This window comes from Phalangium opilio, unplaced genomic scaffold (assembly GCF_054372755.1).
Source record: "Phalangium opilio isolate 3A_F unplaced genomic scaffold, DU_Popi_V2 ptg000031l_1, whole genome shotgun sequence".
Lineage (NCBI taxonomy): Eukaryota > Metazoa > Arthropoda > Arachnida > Opiliones > Phalangiidae > Phalangium > Phalangium opilio.
The window spans coordinates 15,434,072-15,453,960 of record NW_028324158.1 but is presented as its reverse complement, the minus strand read 5'-3'; the positions used below and the strand labels follow the sequence as shown (position 1 = coordinate 15,453,960).

General features: G+C 40.6%; 4 protein-coding genes and 1 long non-coding RNA gene across 9 annotated transcripts; 2 read left to right on the top strand and 3 right to left on the bottom strand.

The window, feature by feature from the left end:
• Positions 1-372: 372 nt before the first annotated feature.
• LOC149690950 (uncharacterized) lies at positions 373-896 on the bottom strand. Its single transcript, XR_016383791.1, has 2 exons — positions 732-896; positions 373-652 (listed from the first exon to the last, which is right to left on the bottom strand). It is a non-coding gene; the product is annotated as an uncharacterized LOC149690950 (long non-coding RNA).
• On the top strand, positions 876-2,727 carry LOC149690949 (zinc finger C3HC-type protein 1-like). The gene is made up of 8 exons (XM_089870415.1): positions 876-1,090; positions 1,171-1,318; positions 1,400-1,486; positions 1,709-1,836; positions 1,899-2,002; positions 2,076-2,235; positions 2,296-2,442; positions 2,511-2,727. Exons 1-8 carry the CDS (start codon positions 905-907, stop codon positions 2,610-2,612), a joined length of 1,062 nt encoding a protein of 353 aa, XP_089726541.1. The 5' UTR covers positions 876-904; the 3' UTR covers positions 2,613-2,727.
• Tango4 (transport and golgi organization 4) lies at positions 2,646-9,522 on the bottom strand. Its single transcript, XM_089870414.1, has 7 exons — positions 9,380-9,522; positions 9,206-9,312; positions 3,873-4,341; positions 3,342-3,805; positions 3,138-3,277; positions 2,878-3,071; positions 2,646-2,806 (listed from the first exon to the last, which is right to left on the bottom strand). The coding sequence occupies exons 1-7, from the start codon at positions 9,383-9,385 to the stop codon at positions 2,747-2,749; spliced, it is 1,440 nt and encodes a 479-aa protein (XP_089726540.1). The 5' UTR covers positions 9,386-9,522; the 3' UTR covers positions 2,646-2,746.
• A 104-nt stretch (positions 9,523-9,626) lies between these two features.
• On the top strand, positions 9,627-13,466 carry CCT5 (chaperonin containing TCP1 subunit 5). Its single transcript, XM_089870413.1, has 7 exons — positions 9,627-9,885; positions 11,510-11,735; positions 11,807-12,005; positions 12,069-12,717; positions 12,774-12,911; positions 12,969-13,149; positions 13,224-13,466. Exons 1-7 carry the CDS (start codon positions 9,781-9,783, stop codon positions 13,352-13,354), a joined length of 1,629 nt encoding a protein of 542 aa, XP_089726539.1. The 5' UTR covers positions 9,627-9,780; the 3' UTR covers positions 13,355-13,466.
• Positions 13,467-13,573: 107 nt separating this feature from the next.
• LOC149690946 (heterogeneous nuclear ribonucleoprotein A1, A2/B1 homolog) lies at positions 13,574-19,815 on the bottom strand. 5 transcript variants are annotated; one of them, XM_089870417.1, is made up of 8 exons: positions 19,659-19,815; positions 18,590-18,853; positions 18,303-18,513; positions 18,098-18,232; positions 16,895-17,170; positions 16,641-16,755; positions 13,965-14,068; positions 13,574-13,679 (listed from the first exon to the last, which is right to left on the bottom strand). In XM_089870417.1, the coding sequence occupies exons 1-6, from the start codon at positions 19,671-19,673 to the stop codon at positions 16,697-16,699; spliced, it is 960 nt and encodes a 319-aa protein (XP_089726543.1). In that variant the 5' UTR covers positions 19,674-19,815; the 3' UTR covers positions 13,574-13,679; positions 13,965-14,068; positions 16,641-16,696. The 5 variants fall into 5 exon arrangements, with proteins under 5 accessions (XP_089726543.1, XP_089726546.1, XP_089726542.1 ...); XM_089870420.1 differs by lacking the exon at positions 16,641-16,755; XM_089870416.1 differs by lacking the exons at positions 13,574-13,679; positions 13,965-14,068 and adding an exon at positions 15,079-15,976.
• Between the last annotated feature and the right edge of the window lie 74 nt (positions 19,816-19,889).

Genomic DNA, 19,889 nt, shown 5'->3' with positions numbered 1-19,889 from the left:
AGGATTTTTTTAAAACTGGATCTGTGGCCAGTAGAGCCTAGGTATTTTAATTAAAAAACTGGCCACAGTGCCACCTACCATTTTTTGCCTCAAAAATCAGGCTTTTGTAATTTATGGCCAAATTATCTATTCTTGACAATATGTGCTATGGCATAGGCTTAGTAGGTTAGTATTAGGCTGCCTTTCCCTAGAGACCAGACCCAAACAAGACTACGGAGAGATTATCTTCCCTTTAGCTAACTGCAAAAATCACTTCATCTTGAGATTCCACTCTGTGTGTAGAGCGTAGACAGACATACGAAAACCACCCATAATCCCACTCCCACAATTCAGGCCAAACAAGCACACAGCGTAGAAGCAAAGACGAGACAATTTTAGGGATTAACATAGTATTTATTTAATGAACCAAAATCTTGAGGGGAAAAACTTTGAATTAATTAAGTGGCCACCAGGGCCAGTAGACCCCAAAGCGTTTAATTTTTAAACTGGCCCAGGTAATTTTTAAACTGGCTATTGGCCTGTGATTGTGCCTTATTTCCCACACTGATCCATCGACCGTCTGAGCTTACATCGTCTGCTGGCAATTTCGCCGCGTTGTTGTTAAGAATGCAGGGTTGCCATATTGCGTTGGAGAGCCGCCAATTGGGCTTCTCTAAAATTTTGGGTTTTAAAAATGGTGTCATTATAGAATATGCAATGAAATTTCTAAAATAAAAACATTCCAAATTTACATGATAAATTTTTGGCTTGTTTTTGGGCTGGATAGTCTAGATCCTATCATCCTAGGCGGTTTTTGGGCTTCTTTTTGAAATACAGATTGGCGGTTTTTTGGGCTTGTTTCCAATTTGTTTTTGGCGGGTTGAAGAAGGTTTTCAATCTGGCATCCCTGTTTATTTTGTTAAGAATGTCAGGCCAAAAGCCGGTAGCCGGCGGCGATAACGCGGATAAGCTTCCTTGTTTAAATCTAAAAGTTCTGAGTAATATGGCTGAAATTAAGAAAGGAACGCTAGAAAATGAAAAGATAATTTACGAGAATTACATTGAAAGATTGAAAACTTTCATCCTATGTTACAGCGACCCGACGAGTGACGTAAGTGAGACCGAGGCTTAACGCCAAGTCATTCGCCCGCGCTTTTCAATTTGAAAATCGTCTTACGCCTAAACTTTCAGAGGAAATGGTTACGCAAACCTTACGAAATTTCGCCTCCAATTTGTGCCAAGTACGGTTGGGTATGCGTGGGTCTAGATCTCATCGAATGCTCTTCCTGTAAACGCGTAATAAATGGGAAATTGCCCCAAATTTGGGAACTGAATGTTTGTGAGTACATTCCCTAAAGCCCCCCCCCCCCCCACCCCCAAAGATAAGGTCAACTAAAACAACCCACTCACCCGCCTCTAGACAAAGAATGCGTTGCCCAAATCGCCAAAAAAATTCAAAAAGATGGACATTGCTCAACTTGTGATTGGTTAAGCTTCAAAACTCCGGGTAAAAGCCCTTCATTCCTTAGACAGGGTTCGTACACAACCTGGAAAAGTCGGGGAAGTTGAAAATGGGCCTAAAAGGTCAAGGAAAAGTCAGGGAAATTTGTGGAATTTAGTCATGGAAAACCTGGAAAAGTCAGGGAATTTCATTCCAAAAATTTTGTACGAACCCTGTCCTGTCCTAAAATGTAATTAGGTTTAACCCTAACTAAGTTTACTCTCTCAGAGAGATTCACGGTTATGGAGCTAGGCTACATTAGCAAAGAACTGGAGGACTTTAAAAAGCGTCTCACGACACTCTTTCATCCAATGGAGAGTATTCCGTCAATTGACGGATCTGTTGAGCTTCAAATGGTATGGTTACGCGAACTTAAACTCGATGTAAATCTATTCTAACAAGTACCATCCATTTTTAGAAGTGGGATAACGAGTATTACGTCAAAATAGCCCAGTTTATAAACTTAGAACTGACCAAAAGGCTCAAATCCGCCATAATACTGGCTGTAACTGGATGGTCTAGGTATTATTTATTGATTTGTCTATTTTTCCCCGTTTCTAGTTTTAACGGTAGGGTTTTTTTTTGTTTTTTTCAGAGAGGATGATAATGTTTGCTGTCATTGCTGCCTAAGAACTCTGGGCCTTTCCTATTACGCTGAAATTAATCCTGAACAAGAGACGACAGATGCTAAAGAAAATTTAAACATTAACGACAAAGATAAAATGGCGGATAGTCCACCAAAAAAACGCGTCAAAGTATTTAATTACTATCATTCAGAGGTGGCAAACTCAACTTGTAAAACTTTCCTTTTGTAGATATTACCCAAATTTGATCCACTTTACGAACACCGCGACTGGTGTTTATGGATCACGCCCACTTTGCCAAACCAAGCAATCTTAGGATGGAAAAAGTACCTGGATTTTATCATCAACAATGTCTCAAAGTCCAGAGACGCCGATGACGTAATTATCTGGCCTAACTCTAATTAATTAATCGATTAATTTAAAACTAATTCGTCAAATGTTGGCAGCCAATTCCGGAAGAAGAAATCCACCATCGAACGAGTCAACTCCAACATTTCTTTGAGAATTTGGAAAATCCTTCTTCCGCTAAAGAACCTGGCGAAGAATGAACAACTTGAATATATATGTTTAAATACCAAGTCTTTAAAAAAAAAACTCATTTAATTTGTTAAAGAAATGTTGTACGACAACTTTGTAATAAAAAAACATGATATTTCCTTCCAAGTTGACCAAAGACTTTATTCTAAAATCGTCTGCGTTTTAAAATATCGGGTTTCCAAACAACAGGGTGCGTTTCTTCAGTCTGAAAAGGGAAAGAGACTGATCTTAAGCCGCCATTTTGCCCCTGAAAGTTTGGCTTTCCGCGATATTTACCGCATTTTCGTCTTCTTTAAATATTTTGACGGTTTTATCGGCTTCCGCGGTGATTAATCGACTTCCGCTTTGATCAAAAGTGCAGGCGAAAATGCCAGCTTCGCTATCGATGGAACCGGGTTGAACCGGAGCTTGAAGACGCTGAAAATTATAACCGGTTCTCCAATCCCAAAAGAATAAGGTTCCATTGTCGCCTGAATATTCGCTCAAGTTAGTAAAGAGTTTAATCATAAAAAAAAATATGGGATTTAGTCGCGTACCTCCGGAAACGAGAACGCTATCTTCGTTAATTCCTAAGCAATTAACGATGGCGTTGTGTCCAGTTAGATTTTGAACAAAATTTCCATCCGGGCATTTCCACTGTTTAATATTATCAGGGGCTCCCGACGCGAACATGTACCTGCGAAACACGTAGCTTAGATGGCTGACTCTTTTTTAGGTGGTCCTACAAATTGAAGGCTTACAATTTGGGATGAGTTAAAAGAGCTCGAACGCTCTTTTTGTGATGAGTTAAAGTGGCTTTAGTCTTTCCGGCCACCAAATCCCACAATCTGATGGTACAATCGTGACTTCCGGTTAAAACCTGAGGTTCGACAGCCTGGCTCTGAACGCTGGCCACGGTATTCGTGTGTCCACTCAGAGTATGAATATTGGCTTTGGTTCTCATATCCCAGACGCGAGCCGAAGAATCGCGGCCTCCCGTGATCAAAACGTCGATGGTGGGATGAAGGGCCAAAGTGTAAACTCCGCTCAAGTGTCCGTGATAATGGCGGATGACTTTGTTGTATTCCAAATCCCAACATTTCACTTGTTTATCTTCGCCGCAAGAAAAGAGGTAAGGTTGCCTGGGACTGACGGCCAAACCGCGAACTCCGCTAATGTGACCCGTTAGGGAGAGTTTCAGCTTTCCACTAGCCAAGTCCCAGATCTACAAATCATTATTATTCTTCCTTCAAATCAATCGAGTCGTTCAAAAGAAAAACCTATCAACTTACTTTAATAATTCTATCATTAGAGCCGGAAGCGAACCATTGATTTCCTGGTTCAACCGCTAAACATCGCACCCATCCTAAATGTCCACTGATAACTCGGAATAATTTCCAAGGAGGATGCCAAACTGGTTTGGGAATACTCGTTGGCTTTCTGGGGATGATGGCGGTTTGAATTCCAGCCAGGGCCAAGTTTTGAGAAGGGTGGCTGGCTTTTGGAATGTCTTCCATGATGGGTGGGGGAGCCTTGTTTTCGTAAGTAACAAGGGCTTGGCTCGTATCCTGATTATTTGCCCCACCACCACCCGACTCTTGATTCCATTCAATCTGACGATGATCTTGTCCCGGGTTATTCTCGGAATTCTCATCCGCGGAGTCTTTGCGTTCGTGATGCCTAATATGTTGATCTTTTTTCACCAAGTGCATCACCAAACTATACTCGTCCTTAGCTTTGATTTTAAGCTTTAGATTTTCACTAATTATCAAAGAAAACAGACAAAATCATAAGCTTATTTAAATTTAGGGCTAAACTTTACTTTACAGGACCCCCAGACGAATTTCGAAGATATTGATGGGAATTATAGGATTTTACAGGACGGTTTTACACACTAAAATATTAATTTTTATTTTTTTGAAGAACCAGTACCGCAAACAGGGGCCGAGTAAATAAGTAAAATGTAAACAAACAACCCCCTCTATAGCAATAGCACTACACTGAACTTTGGAGGATCGTAACTCTGGTTCTACTAGAGATACGGGGATGTCCTTTGAGTATGTTATAGTCCTAATCGTCTCCCATCCAACCATACTAAATACTTAGGGCTACGACAAACAGGGGTCAAGTAATTAAGCAAAACGTAATCAAACAAACCCCTCCATAGGAATAGCATTAGACCCAACTTTGCAGGCTCGTAACTCTGTTTCTACTAGAGATACGAGGATGTCCTTTGAGTATGTTATAGTCCAATTTGTCCCCCATCCAACCATACTAAATACTTAGGGCTACGACAAACAGGGGCCAAGTAATTAAGCAAAACGTAATCAAACAAACCCCTCCATAGGAATAGCATTAGACCCAACTTTGCAGGCTCGTAACTCTGTTTCTACTAGAGATACGAGGATGTACTTTGAGTATGCTATAGCCCAATTTGTCCCCCATCCAACCATACTAAAAACTTAGGGCTACGACAAACAGGGGCCAAGTAATTAAGCAAAACGTAATCAAACAAACCCCTCCATAGGAATAGCATTAGACCCAACTTTGCAGGCTCGTAACTCTGTTTCTACTAGAGATACGAGGATGTCCTTTGAGTATGCTATAGTCCAATTTGTCCCCCATCCAACCATACTAAAAACTTAGGGCTACGACAAACAGGGGCCAAGTAATTAAGCAAAACGTAATCAAACAAACCCCTCCATAGGAATAGCATTAGACCCAACTTTGCAGGCTCGTAACTCTGTTTCTACTAGAGATACGAGGATGTCCTTTGAGTATGTTATAGTCCAATTTGTCCCCCATCCAACCATACTAAATACTTAGGGCTACGACAAACAGGGGCCAAGTAATTAAGCAAAACGTAATCAAACAAACCCCTCCATAGGAATAGCATTAGACCCAACTTTGCAGGCTCGTAACTCTGTTTCTACTAGATATACGAGGATGTCCTTTGAGTATGCTATAGCCCAATTTGTCCCCCATCCAACCATACTAAATACTTAGGGCTACGACAAACAGGGGCCAAGTAATTAAGCAAAACGTAATCAAACAAACCCCTCCATAGGAATAGCATTAGACCCAACTTTGCAGGCTCGTAACTCTGTTTCTACTAGAGATACGAGGATGTCCTTTGAGTATGTTATAGTCCAATTTGTCCCCCATCCAACCATACTAAATACTTAGGGCTACGACAAACAGGGGCCAAGTAATTAAGCAAAACGTAATCAAACAAACCCCTCCATAGGAATAGCATTAGACCCAACTTTGCAGGCTCGTAACTCTGTTTCTACTAGAGATACGAGGATGTACTTTGAGTATGCTATAGTCCAATTTGTCCCCCATCCAACCATACTAAAAACTTAGGGCTACGACAAACAGGGGCCAAGTAATTAAGCAAAACGTAATCAAACAAACCCCTCCATAGGAATAGCATTAGACCCAACTTTGCAGGCTCGTAACTCTGTTTCTACTAGAGATACGAGGATGTACTTTGAGTATGCTATAGCCCAATTTGTCCCCCATCCAACCATACTAAAAACTTAGGGCTACGACAAACAGGGGCCAAGTAATTAAGCAAAACGTAATCAAACAAACCCCTCCATAGGAATAGCATTAGACCCAACTTTGCAGGCTCGTAACTCTGTTTCTACTAGAGATACGAGGATGTCCTTTGAGTATGCTATAGTCCAATTTGTCCCCCATCCAACCATACTAAAAACTTAGGGCTACGACAAACAGGGGCCAAGTAATTAAGCAAAACGTAATCAAACAAACCCCTCCATAGGAATAGCATTAGACCCAACTTTGCAGGCTCGTAACTCTGTTTCTACTAGAGATACGAGGATGTACTTTGAGTATGCTATAGCCCAATTTGTCCCCCATCCAACCATACTAAAAACTTAGGGCTACGACAAACAGGGGCCAAGTAATTAAGCAAAACGTAATCAAACAAACCCCTCCATAGGAATAGCATTAGACCCAACTTTGCAGGCTCGTAACTCTGTTTCTACTAGAGATACGAGGATGTCCTTTGAGTATGTTATAGTCCAATTTGTCCCCCATCCAACCATACTAAATACTTAGGGCTACGACAAACAGGGGCCAAGTAATTAAGCAAAACGTAATCAAACAAACCCCTCCATAGGAATAGCATTAGACCCAACTTTGCAGGCTCGTAACTCTGTTTCTACTAGAGATACGAGGATGTCCTTTGAGTATGTTATAGTCCAATTTGTCCCCCATCCAACCATACTAAATACTTAGGGCTACGACAAACAGGGGCCAAGTAATTAAGCAAAACGTAATCAAACAAACCCCTCCATAGGAATAGCATTAGACCCAACTTTGCAGGCTCGTAACTCTGTTTCTACTAGAGATACGAGGATGTACTTTGAGTATGCTATAGTCCAATTTGTCCCCCATCCAACCATACTAAAAACTTAGGGCTACGACAAACAGGGGCCAAGTAATTAAGCAAAACGTAATCAAACAAACCCCTCCATAGGAATAGCATTAGACCCAACTTTGCAGGCTCGTAACTCTGTTTCTACTAGAGATACGAGGATGTACTTTGAGTATGCTATAGCCCAATTTGTCCCCCATCCAACCATACTAAATACTTAGGGCTACGACAAACATGGGCCAAGTAATTAAGCAAAATGTACAAAAACATGCCATAGGAAGAGCGTCACACCCAACTTTGGAGGCTCGTAACTCTGGTTCTACTAGAGATACGGGGATGTCCTTTGAGTATGTTATAGTCCAATTTGTCCCCCATCCAACCATACTAAGAACTTAGGGCTACGACAAACAGGGGCCAAGATATTAAGGAAAATGTTCGACAACTTATGGTATTGTCTCACTTATTGTTATTATGTTACTTATGATTTTTTACCCTGAACTTTAAAGGCCCATAACTCTTGTTCTACTAAAGCTACGGGGATCTCCTTTGGATATGTTATAGTCCTCTTTGCCCCCCATACAAGGATACTTTAAACTTGAAGATACCTCAATATCTTCGTCAACTTATTTTTTGTCTCACTTATTGTTATTATGTTACTTATGATTTTTCACACTAAACTTTGGAGGCTCGTAACTCTGGATCTACTAGAGATACGGGGATGTCCTTTGAGTATGTTATAGTCCTATTTGTCACCTTTCTAATGATACTAAATACTTAGGGCTACGACAAACAGGGGCCGAGAAATTAAGGAAAATGTACAAAAACATGCCATAGGAATAGCATCACACCCAACTTTGGAGGCTCGTAACTCTGGTTCTACTAGAGATACGGGGATGTCCTTTGAGTATGTTATAGTCCAATTTGTCTCCCATCAAATCATACTAAAAACGTAGGGTTACGACAAACAGGGGCCGAGTAATTATGCAAAACGTTCACAAACATACCCCCTCCATAGGAAAAGCATTACAATAAACTTTGGACGATCGTAACTCTGGTTCTACTAGAGATACGGGGTTACCCATTGAGTATGTTATAGTCCTAATTGTCCCCCATCCTACCATACTAAAAACTTAGGGCTGCAACAATCAGGGGCCAAGTAATTAAACGAAATGTACAAAAATATGCCATAGGAATAGCATCACACCCAACTTTGGAGGCTCTTAACTCTGTTTCTACTAGAGATACGAGGATGTCCTTTGAGTATGTTATAGTCCTATTTGTCCCCCATCCTACCATACCAAAAGCTTGGGGTTGCGTCAAACAGGTGTCGAGAAATTAAGGAAAATGTTCGACAACTTATGGTATTGTCTCACTTACTGTTATTATGTTACTTATGATTTTTAAGACTGAACTTTAAAGGCTCATAACTCTTGTTCTACTAGGGATACGGGGATCGCCTTTGGATATGTTATAGTCCTCTATGCCCCCCATACAAGGATACTTTAAACTTGAGGCTACCTCAATATCTTCGTCAACTTATTTTTTGTCTCACTTCTTGTTATTATGTTACTTATGATTTTTCACACTAAACTTTGGAGGCTCGTAACTCTGGTTCTACTAGAGATACGGGGTTGTCCTTTGAGTATGCTATAGTCCTATTTGTCCCCCATCCAACCATACTAAATACTTAGGGCTACGACAAACAGGGGCTGAGAAATTAAGCGAAATGTACAAAAAAATGCCATAGGAATAGCATCACACCCAACTTTGGAGGCTCGTAACTCTGTTTCTACTAGAGATACGGGGATGTCCTTTGAGTATGTTATAGTCCAATTTGTCCCCTTAATACCGATCTATTTTGAACAAGTTAGCTACAATACTAAGGAAACCATCCCAATTTTATGATACTTTTTAGACCCAAGTCCTGGTTAGGTGAGGTTTGGGTTTGGTTTGGTTAGGGTTAGGGTTAGGTTTAGGGTTAGGTTATGTTTTTAGCTATTATATGGTATTTGGTGGCTAGGAAGAAGGAACTGGCGGGTTTTTATGGTCATGAAAATATGGATTTAAATAGTTTCCGCCGCGACTTAAATGTAATTAATTATCATATAATTAACTTCTAAGAAATGATATTTATAGGAAAAACTGTATTTTGAATGTGCGAGCTAAACCGTAAAGTTTTTCCAAATTTATTAAATGTATATAATTAACTTTAATCCCTACCTTTCTTCGTTTATCGGAGGAGGATTAGCTTGATCGGAAAGAAACATATCGTGGGTTCGTTTCAAAGAACGAAAAACCAAAGTGTGAACTGAATGTTTTTGAACTTCCTGGAATTAATAAAGTGGTTTAAACTATTATATATTATTTATAAACATTTAATTTAATTTTAATTACCTCCATTTCGTCAAATTCAACGCTTTTCCAAAAAGGTTACTAAGCCTACTGTTTCCACGCCGAAAAATCTAGCAGACTATTCACGACAGCCAATGAAAATTCTCGTTTCCCACGGTGTAGTTTTTCTGTCAGTGACATGGGAACTGAACCGAACGGATTTATCTGTTTTTTTTTTTCTTAAAGTTTATCCACAGCCCACTCGATCACGCAAGTTGCACGCGCTGTAGGCTTTCCCGTAAGACCACACACTGCTGCAGATTTGCGAAGTTGTCAGCTTGTCACTGTTGTTGGTGGTGACTCTTTTGTTGGAAGCTTTGATTTGAAGTTAGTCGCGACGCGGAAATCATTGTTCTGAAAAATTTAGCTTAAAAGAATTAAATTAATTGCAAAGTCCAGTCAAAATGACTTCGGTGGGGACTTTAGCATTTGACGAATTTGGTAGACCTTTCTTAATTCTTCGGGATCAAGATAAAAAGAAGCGAGTGTCCGGCGTAAATGCTATCAAGGTAAGGCGTAACCCTCTTTTATTAAGCCTTGGCTTCCCACGCTGCTCACTTCAGCGGCAGACAATGATATTTTTGCCCATATAAGGACTTGATCACCTGAGTCATGATTAACATTACGGAAGGGTCCCGATTTTTATTGATTAATTAAACCAAAACCAAGGTTCATACAAACCTGGAAAAATCAGGGAAATAATAGTTAACAAAACCTCAGGGAAATTAGAATTTTTAGTAAAATTCAGGGGAATTAGGGGATTTTGCGTCAAACAGGGGCTGAGTAATTAAGCAAAATGTTCATAAGCACACCCGACTCCGTAGAAATAGCATTACACTAAACTTTGAAGGATCGTCAACTTATGTTATCGTGTCACTTATTGTTATTATGTTACTTATGATTTTAACACTGAATTTTAAAGGCCCATAACTCTTGATCTATTAGAGCTACGGGGATCACCTTTGAATATGTTATAGCCCTTTGTGATCCCCATACAAAGATACTTCAAACTTGAGGCTATGTCAATATCGTCGTCAACTTATTTTAGTGTCTCACTTATAGTTAGAATGTTACTTTTGATTTTAACAATAAACTTTGTAGGCTCGTAACTCTGTTTCTACTAGAGATATGGGGATGTCCTTTGGATATGTTATAGTGCAATTTGTCCCCCATCCAACCATACTAAAAAGTTAGGTCTACGACAAACAGGGGCCGAGTAATTAAGGAAAATGTTCATAGGAATTCCATACGCGTGAGGAAATTTTTCACGCTATAGAGCTATTTCAGAGGGGGTAATGGCTACGTCACCAATGCTATTTGCCCATAGAGAAAATCTGCACAAAATGGCCGCCCCGGTCCGCCAAAGGCAGGCCCAATTTTCGTAGCAGACGAAATTTTTCCCCCACTGAAATAGCTCTATAGGATAGGCAACTCCCTATCTCGGACGGCAGCTCATTCTGTATATACACTCTTACAGCATCGGTTGTCAGCACGCGCAAAGCTAGGTCTCGATGTAACGTAGCTTTGTACGTGCTGTCAAGAGATTGCCTACTACACGTACTTGAAACTAAGGCCTAGAGGTCCGTGCACTCGAGCTAAAAAACTGGTGGAAATTTTAAATCCTGAAGATCCTTAAGCACGCGCAGAGAGACCTAGCTTTGAGCGTGCTGACAACCGATGTTGTAACAGAGTATATACAGAATACGCTGTCGTTAAGGAGTTGCCTATCCTATAGCGTGAAAACAAATTTCCCCCTTAGGATTAGCATTACACTATAGAGTAGTGTCGGTAGAGAGGAGAGTTGACGGTGTATCCCTCCCTCCCTCCCTCTAGGCGCGCTTTTGTAAGAGGGGATACTGTACGCCCCAGGTACCGGGGGGGGGGATGACACGGATGACACTGAGCCAAGAGATGAAAGCGTGGTATGACGTTTGCATACGCACAACTGACATTACTCTATGGAGGCTTTTATAACTCTGGTTGTATTAGAGATACAGGGATGCCCTTTGATTATGTAATAGTCCTATTTGCCCCCCCTCCCCAATCCTCGGTTAACATTTGCTCCGTAAGATACGAAAACGGGGTAATTGTTATTTAATTAGGCCTAAATCATTTTTAAATTTCGCCCCCCAGAGTCACATTTTAGCGGCTAAAACTGTCGCGAACACCTTAAAAACATCCCTGGGCCCCAAAGGGCTTGACAAGATGATGGTATCTTGCGACGGGGATGTGACGGTCACCAACGACGGCGCCACCATTCTTAAAATGATGGACGTCGAGCACCAGATCGCTAAACTGATGGTGCAACTATCTCAATCCCAAGATGATGAGATTGGAGATGGTACAACGGGCGTCGTTGGTAACTAAATTATACCTATAGAAAAGGGTTAAGTGGCGCTAAATACTCTTTCTCAAATACATTACCATTAGTATTTGCCGGGGCTTTATTGGAACAAGCGGAGCAGCTTTTAGATCGAGGTATCCACCCAATTCGTATCGCGGATGGTTTTGAAATGGCCGCTCGACACGCCATGGATCATCTAGAGAAAATTAGCGATAGCTTCATTGTAGATGAAAATAACTTAGAGCCATTAATCAAAACCGCAATGACGACTTTGAACTCGAAAATGTAACTTTAATAGTACGTTTCAAAGTTAGAATCGCCTCTAAATACTTTTATTTTCCGCGGCAGCGTTAACCGGTGTCTAAGACAATTCGCGGAAATCGCCGTCAAAGCCGTTTTATCCGTGGCGGATTTCAGCCGTAAAGACGTCGACTTTGAATTAATTAAAATCGAGGGCAAAGAAGGCGGGAAATTAGAAGATACCATGTTGGTTAAAGGCGTCATAGTCGACAAAGACTTCAGTCATCCCCAAATGCCCAAGGAGTTGAAAGACGTCAAGTTAGCCATCCTGACTTGCCCATTTGAACCCCCAAAGCCCAAAACCAAGCATAAGTTGGACGTCACTTCCGTCGAAGACTACCGAGAACTCCGAAAATACGAAGCCGAAAAGTTTGAAGAGATGATTCGACAAGTGAAAGAGACGGGAGCTAATCTGGTCATCTGTCAATGGGGCTTTGACGACGAAGCTAACCACTTGCTACTGCAAAGAGAACTCCCGGCCGTTCGTTGGGTGGGAGGACCCGAGATCGAATTGATCGCCATCGCGACTGGCGGCAGAATCGTCCCGCGATTTGCCGAGTTGACCGCTGATAAATTGGGAAAATGCGGAAGAGTCAAGGAACTCTCCTTCGGCACCACCAAGGAAAAGATGTTAGTTATAGAGGAATGTCATAATTCGAGAGCCGTCACCATTTTAATCAGGGGTGGAAATAGAATGGTATTAATTGAGCCTATTTTTACTCGATTAAGATTAACGCTCTTATTCTAAAACAGATTGTGGAAGAAGCTAAAAGAAGTTTACACGACGCGCTTTGCGTCATTCGCAACTTGGTGAAAGATAACCGCGTCATTTACGGTGGCGGAGCCGCGGAAATCGCCTGCGCCCTGGCGGTCAGCAGCCAGGCTGACAAAGTACGCCTTGTGTATTAACCCGCCCTTGAAATGTTATTGATCATTCCAATTCCTCAGATCTCATCATTGGAACAATACGCGTTTAGGGCGTACGCGGATGCCTTGGAAAGCATCCCATTGGCTTTGGCGGAAAATAGTGGTCAGGCTCCCATTCAGACATTGACCGAAGTTAAAGCTCGCCAGATTACCGAAAAGAATCCCTGGCTCGGAATCGATTGTTTGAATAAAAACACCAATGGTAAGAAGCGGCGGCGGCGGCGTCTCATCCATCCATCCATGGCGAGTACTTATTGGCGCTTTTTCTGTTTTCAGACATGAAAGAACAAAATGTTATTGAAACGTTAACTAGCAAGAAACAGCAAATTAGTTTGGCCACGCAATTGGTTAAAATGATTCTCAAGATTGATGACATCCGTTGCCCCGAAGAATCTTACAATTATTAATTAATCTACTAATAAATTAAACACCATTTCTCGCACTAAATCCGCAACTCTTGTTAATTAAAACGGATCTGTAATTTTTCATTTCAAATAAAACAAATTAATCGCTTTGAAAGACTCGTCTGTTTGACTACAAAATCCAACCTGATGACAATTCAACCCAATGTTGCCTATTAAAATGCGGTAGCGATAGTTTTGAGGATTCATTTCTAGAGCAACTCGTGGCGATTAAAATTGGTTTTTATTTTCATCATATTAAAAATATCACAGGTGTAGAGTTTAACGAAGTTTCATTGGTTTATAAAATAAAATCACAGGATCTTTCATCCTGTAAAATAAAAGTTGAATTTAATTGTTATCGGCAATGGACTTGATGGGAATATGTACATGCACTTACACACTACAATAATTGTACAAAATGCACTTAACAACAGCAAGCGAGTGTTGTACAAAATGCCTTTAAACAACAGCAAGCGCGTGTAGTACCAAAATGCACTCAACAACAGCAAGCGAAGCGCGTGTTGCGCAAAATGGCAAACTTATGGCAGACAACTTCTAAAAATGTGTTCTCCTTTCGCTTCCAAGCAAGCCAAAACTCGTGTAAAATTCTCACCACAATTGAGCGTTGTCATTTGGTCCACTTTTAAGAACGATCCCGGCTTTTCCCCAACAGCCGCCATTTGTTTTTTGGTAGAACCGGTGATCAAAACCAGATATCTAAAACACAAGAACAAAATTGCGTATTGGTTAACGAAACCGATCAAAAAAAAAAAAAAGGAACGGAAAACGATAAAATAAATCTGATTCATGCAATACACGTCACTTCTTAAAGAGCGTAAATTAAAAACGAATAATTAATTAAAGTGGCGCGTTCGTTCGTTGTTAGGGCTTACCTTGGTACCTACAATTTGTTTTACATAACTTTAGCCTGTCCTATCAATATTTTGAGAGAATCTGTCTAGGCTGCGCTAACGATTACGTTGCTAACAAACATAAGCCACTGACTGCCTGCAAATAAAACACTCTCTGAAAGTTTAAAGCATGGTAATACTCTAATTTAAAGATAATCCTTCGTTAAGGCTATGATTAAACCTTACCTTAAATAACATTACCGTCAACTGTTTGTTTGTTTGTTTGTTTTCTTACATACATAGATTAAGGTGGGCCTATATACATAACATTATAACGATGCTGTTTCTGCCGTGAAATTCTCACTTTCTCGGGAATCCTGGCTGTTTTTCCACTGATTATTATAGTTTTCTTCGTTAATTAACTAGCGTTAATTAATTGGGGACAGTTAATTTGGTCTTCTACTCGTTGGATCGTTTTACTACAGGCGCGAGGCGACACTACCGACACTATCGCGTTACTTTTCTTCCTTTTTTTCGAAAAATAGACTCAAATATACTATTTTACAAAATAAAAAATCTTCCTACACATTCTGTTCTCTTTTTAAAACATACATTGATATTTTTCACGGGTTTCTTTATTTATTTAAAACACGAAATTCGAATGGGAAATTTCAAACTTTCCCACATGTTTACGACTCCCAAAAACTTAAGGTCCTCGGAACATCTACTACGCAATTTCACGTGTTTTTCCACGAAATATTGCATATTTATAAAGGAATTCCATTGACAGTAAAATGGGCATAGCCCTAAGACTACTACGTTAAGACGATCTACCAATATGCCTGTCTCTCTTCCGTTAACTGTTTTCACTAAGACTTTAAAGGAAGAAAATTTATTACAGCTCAAAATTGTGATGATTAATACAAGGTCCTTTTTTCAGCAAATGACTTAATTCATTTTTTAATCTGATCAAAATTACTTTTTACGATTATATATAATTATAAACTCGGGGGAGGAGCGAGAATTAAGGGGGAAGAGACCTAGTAGTCAAGTTTTAAATTCTTCGTTCAGATGATTTATGAACGAGCGGTGATTAAACTAAATTGATGAGTTTTAAGAGTTCTTTCTTCCGATATATATTTAAAAAATAAATGAAGTTTGGGGGGAGGGGGGAGTTGAGAGGGGAAAACCGCGTGTGATGTGACGAATATTTTTACGAATAACGATGAAGGGAAGGAAATGGGGGGGGGATGAAAAATGTTCACAAACACTTAAGCTTTTAAATCTTTTTAAAAAATAAAGGCGGCTAAAAAATAACTCGGGTCACGTAACAATTAACAAGCTTTCTACGAAGTTAGGGGGGGGCGAGTGATGTGTCAAATTTTGAGTTGTATCTACAAAAACTTTTGGTTTGGTCGTGTACAAGTTCGGATGATTCGTTTTTAAAAAGAAAAAATATTAGATTTAACGAGGGAATCGATTTTAAAACGGGACTAAACACAAGCTAGCTCCGTGGCAACACTAGGGACTCGATTAGAAAAAGAAAGAAATAATTTAACACTTGTGGAAAATTTAATTTGTTTTTAACGCTGTCTTCCGTTTTATCTATTGGTTTTTAAAAAGTCTTGGCAATAACAGCTAGGTTTTTTATTTTCCTCGACTGCACTGTCACTTTGCCCCTGCCTGTCCAACGGTAACATAAATCTGACCTCTTTCTTTCACTCACAAGATGGCGTCTGGACAATAAACTGAGTTGTTGACTAAAATACATTCCCTAGATTAAAAACACATCAATAAAGGAGTTAGCTATCGATCATTCGACAAGATTTCAATAACACCCCTCCCCCAACCAACCAACCCCCAAACCGCTTTTTGGTTCGGGCTTAATAAAAACGCCCCAATTAAAAATACTAAAACGAAAGTCGCATTCGCTTAATGAATACGCGAAATAATAAAATTAAAATCGCCCAACCAACTTTAAACTAATATTAAGAAATAAAACCAAAGGAAAAAAATTTGCCAGGAAAGAAAATATGGGCTCTGATAATAAATAACGGGTTCTTTTTTAAGCCAAGGCTTAACGAGTTCTTCTCAATCATTATTATTTAATATTTATCACGCTTAATATCATCTTTAACACGAATGTCTGGACTCTGGTGGTGGAAATCCGGAATTTTTGAGTTAATGAATGAAAAATAGGCTTAGGCTTAGAGAAATTACGCTAACTCATTAAGCCTTTGCTTTTAAAAAAGTGTCGAGTCACTAAGCCTACTTGAAAAATTTTGGATATTGAATGGTCAGTCATTAAGCCTAATTGGAAAATATTGTTTATGTCTAGGCCCCAATTTATTATCAGAAGCACTGTTTTAAGTCAAACCAAAAACAAAAACTCAAGAGGAAATAAATAAATAAGAAGGGAAGCTAATCTAGATCCTTACCCCGTAAAATCAATATTTTTCTCTCTTTTTCTGGTTTTTCTCTCTCTCTTTATTTTTTATCTTCTGAAGCCTCCACCGTAACCACCTCCCGATCCACCACCACCATTGTAACCACCTGACCGCCGCAAATAAGAATAACATTAATAATTGACCAAGTACTTGACCCCTCTCAAAGACCCCTCAAACAAATTCCCTCGGAGACTGTGTCCTAACTAAAATGGCCGACCCCGTGAAACCCTCCCTTCAATATTCACCTTGGGATCCTCCATAGGGTCCAGGTCCTCTGTTGCCAAAGTTGTTGCCACCCCTCATGGGTCCACCGCCAAAGTTGCCACCGTAATTGCTTCCAAAGTCGCCTCCTCCGCCGCCGCCTCCCCAGCCACCGCCAGTTCCAAAACCGGAATTGTAATCATTGCCTCCGTAGTTTCCACCGCCGCCTCCGCTCCAGTTGTTGCTGTTTCCTCCGTAACCAAAGTTGCCGCCTCCTCCGCCGCCACCCCCGTAGTTGTTGCCGCCAAAATTGCCACCGCCTGATGGATTAAACAACGAGACACTTTGTCAAGCGCGCCTGCTTTTTATTCTTAATGAACCTAACAACATGGACCATTGACAAACACCAGGGTTCATACAACTTTTGGAATAACTATTTCCCGACTCTTACAGGTTTTTCCCCGCGCATTCCCCAGAGTTTCGCCGTTTTTTCCCCAGAGTTTCGCCGTTTTTAGCCCAGAGTTTCGCCGTTTTTTCCCCCAGAGTTTTGCCGTTTTTTCCCCCAGAGTTTCGCCGTTTTTTCCCCAGAGTTTCGCCGTTTTTTCCCCAGAGTTTCGCCGTTTTTTCCCCAGAGTTTCGCCGTTTTTTCCCCAGAGTTTCGCCGTTTTTTCCCCAGAGTTTCGCCGTTTTTTCCCCAGAGTTTTGCCGTTTTTTCCCCAGAGTTTTGCCGTTTTTTCCCCAGAGTTTTGCCGTTTTTTCCCCAGAGTTTCGCCGTTTTTTCCCCAGAGTTTCGCCGTTTTTTCCCCAGAGTTTCGCCGTTTTTTCCCCAGAGTTTCGCCGTTTCTCGCCCAGAGTTTCGCCGTTTTTCGCCCAGAGTTTCGCCGTTTTTCGCCCAGAGTTTCGCCGTTTTTCGCCCAGAGTTTCGCCGTTTTTCGCCCAGAGTTTCGCCGTTTTTCGCCCAGAGTTTCGCCGTTTTTCGCCCAGAGTTTCGCCGTTTTTCGCCCAGAGTTTCGCCGTTTTTCGCCCAGAGTTTCGCCGTTTTTCGCCCAGAGTTTCGCCGTTTTTCGCCCAGAGTTTCGCCGTTTTTTGCCCAGAGTTTCGCTGTTTTTTGCCCAGAGTTTCGCGCCTTTTTTCCCCCAGTTTGTATGAACCCCACAAACAAAACTCGGCAACAAAGTTGACACTATGGGTGTCAAGTATCTAGGATGACGAAGACACGACGCAAATTGGTATAAAATGAAATTTACTCTTACGACCAGATCCACCCCCGCGACCGTAGCTCGATTTCATGTCTTTATTTCTCTTGATGGTTTCCATCTCTTGTTTGGACAAAGCTTTCTTGACTTCCGTTCTCTTTCCCTTGACCAAATGATGTCTTTTCACTGTCAATTCGATTAAAATTAAACACGGTCCAACTTATGAAGAAACGAGCCAATCAAATATTGCACTTACGGACAATTTTGTCGACTGGATCGTAATCGTCGTATTCTATGAAGGCGAAACCCCTCTTCTTTCCAGTTTCTTTCTCCGTGACGATATTGACACTGACAATGTTACCGAAATCTCCAAAATACTCTCTTAGATCATTTTCCTCGACATCTTCCTTCAAACCTCCCACAAACACTTTCTTAACAGTCGCTTGCGATTCTGGTTTTCCAGCGTCCTAATTATTGAAAGAGTACTCTATTAATCAGCCCCCCATTTTAGAAATACCCCCCAGGGGACCCTAGACTACTTACTTCGCGCGGAACGGCTCTTTTGGGTTCGACTTCTCGTCCGTCAACTTTGTGGGGTCGCGCGTTTTGCGCGTCATCGACCATCTGGGCTTTTTTGTACGTGATGAAACCGAAACCTCGGGATTTTTTCGTGTTGGGGTCCCTCATGACGACGCAATCGACAATTTCGCCCCATTGTTCGAAATGATCCTTTAAGGAATCTTCCGTCGTTTTGTAGTCTAGCCCGCCGATAAAAAGCTTCCTGAATTGTTCAGGCTCTTGTTCATTCTAAGAACCGGCCAAAAACCAAACACAAAACACTTCTTAGACATCCATCCCCCATACACCTTATATGTGCCGTTAAATTTTGTAAAAAGAAGATTAAACCGAGGTCAAACCTTCCTCAAAATGATTCGGAACGTCTGACCTCTTAAATCTAATTATCATAATTAATTAAGTCACTTTTAAGACCAAAAACTTAAAATTTTGGAGCTTTTAAGTTCTTAAAATTTTTTATCGAAAGTTTTATATTAAAATTAAAAAAAGGCGTAAGCCTGAATTGAATCTATAATCCTACTCTAAAATCAGATTGATCCCCATAGTCTCCTCCATTGTCATCTTGGTCAGAATTCTAGAGAAGCGGGCGGGCACAGAGACAGAGAGAGAGAGAGAGAGAGAGAGAGAGAGAGAGAGAAGGGAAAAATGGACGATTTGAAAATGCAGGCGGACAAAGAAGAGCGACCGGCAAACAAAAATCCAATTCCATCGTAAAATTAACCGTTACAAAACAGATTAATATTTACGCCTTCCGATTAATTAAATCTTATCTAGGTTATCCTACCGGTTCTTGTTTCATCGCCATATTTCTCCGACTTTTTGTTTAAAGATTTTAAAAAAATACCGACAGATTTCGAGAAAGATTTCGCCGACAAAGGAAAAATGGCGCCGGTACCGTGTTGATCTATAGAGATCGCTAAGCCTAACTACGACTCGAACAAATCAAAATTCTATAGCCTAATAACGCTCAAATTAAAGATCAAAACGCGACTTAATTAATCACGACGCTTTCTAAAATTAATCAAAAACAACTTACGTCTGTCGCGCCCATTATAAAAGGTTTTTATAAAAACTTCTCGACTCCCCGATTAAAATCAACGTCAACGCAAAAATGCCCAACGCGTCCTAAAAGAAATAAAAGCGGATGTACGACTCCCTCTCGTCCGAAATTGGGGTTTCGCCATTGGCTGGAATTAGTCACGTGAAAAAAAGGAGGACTAATAAGTATAAGGATACTGCTTTTACCGGACAATAATAATAGCGTGGT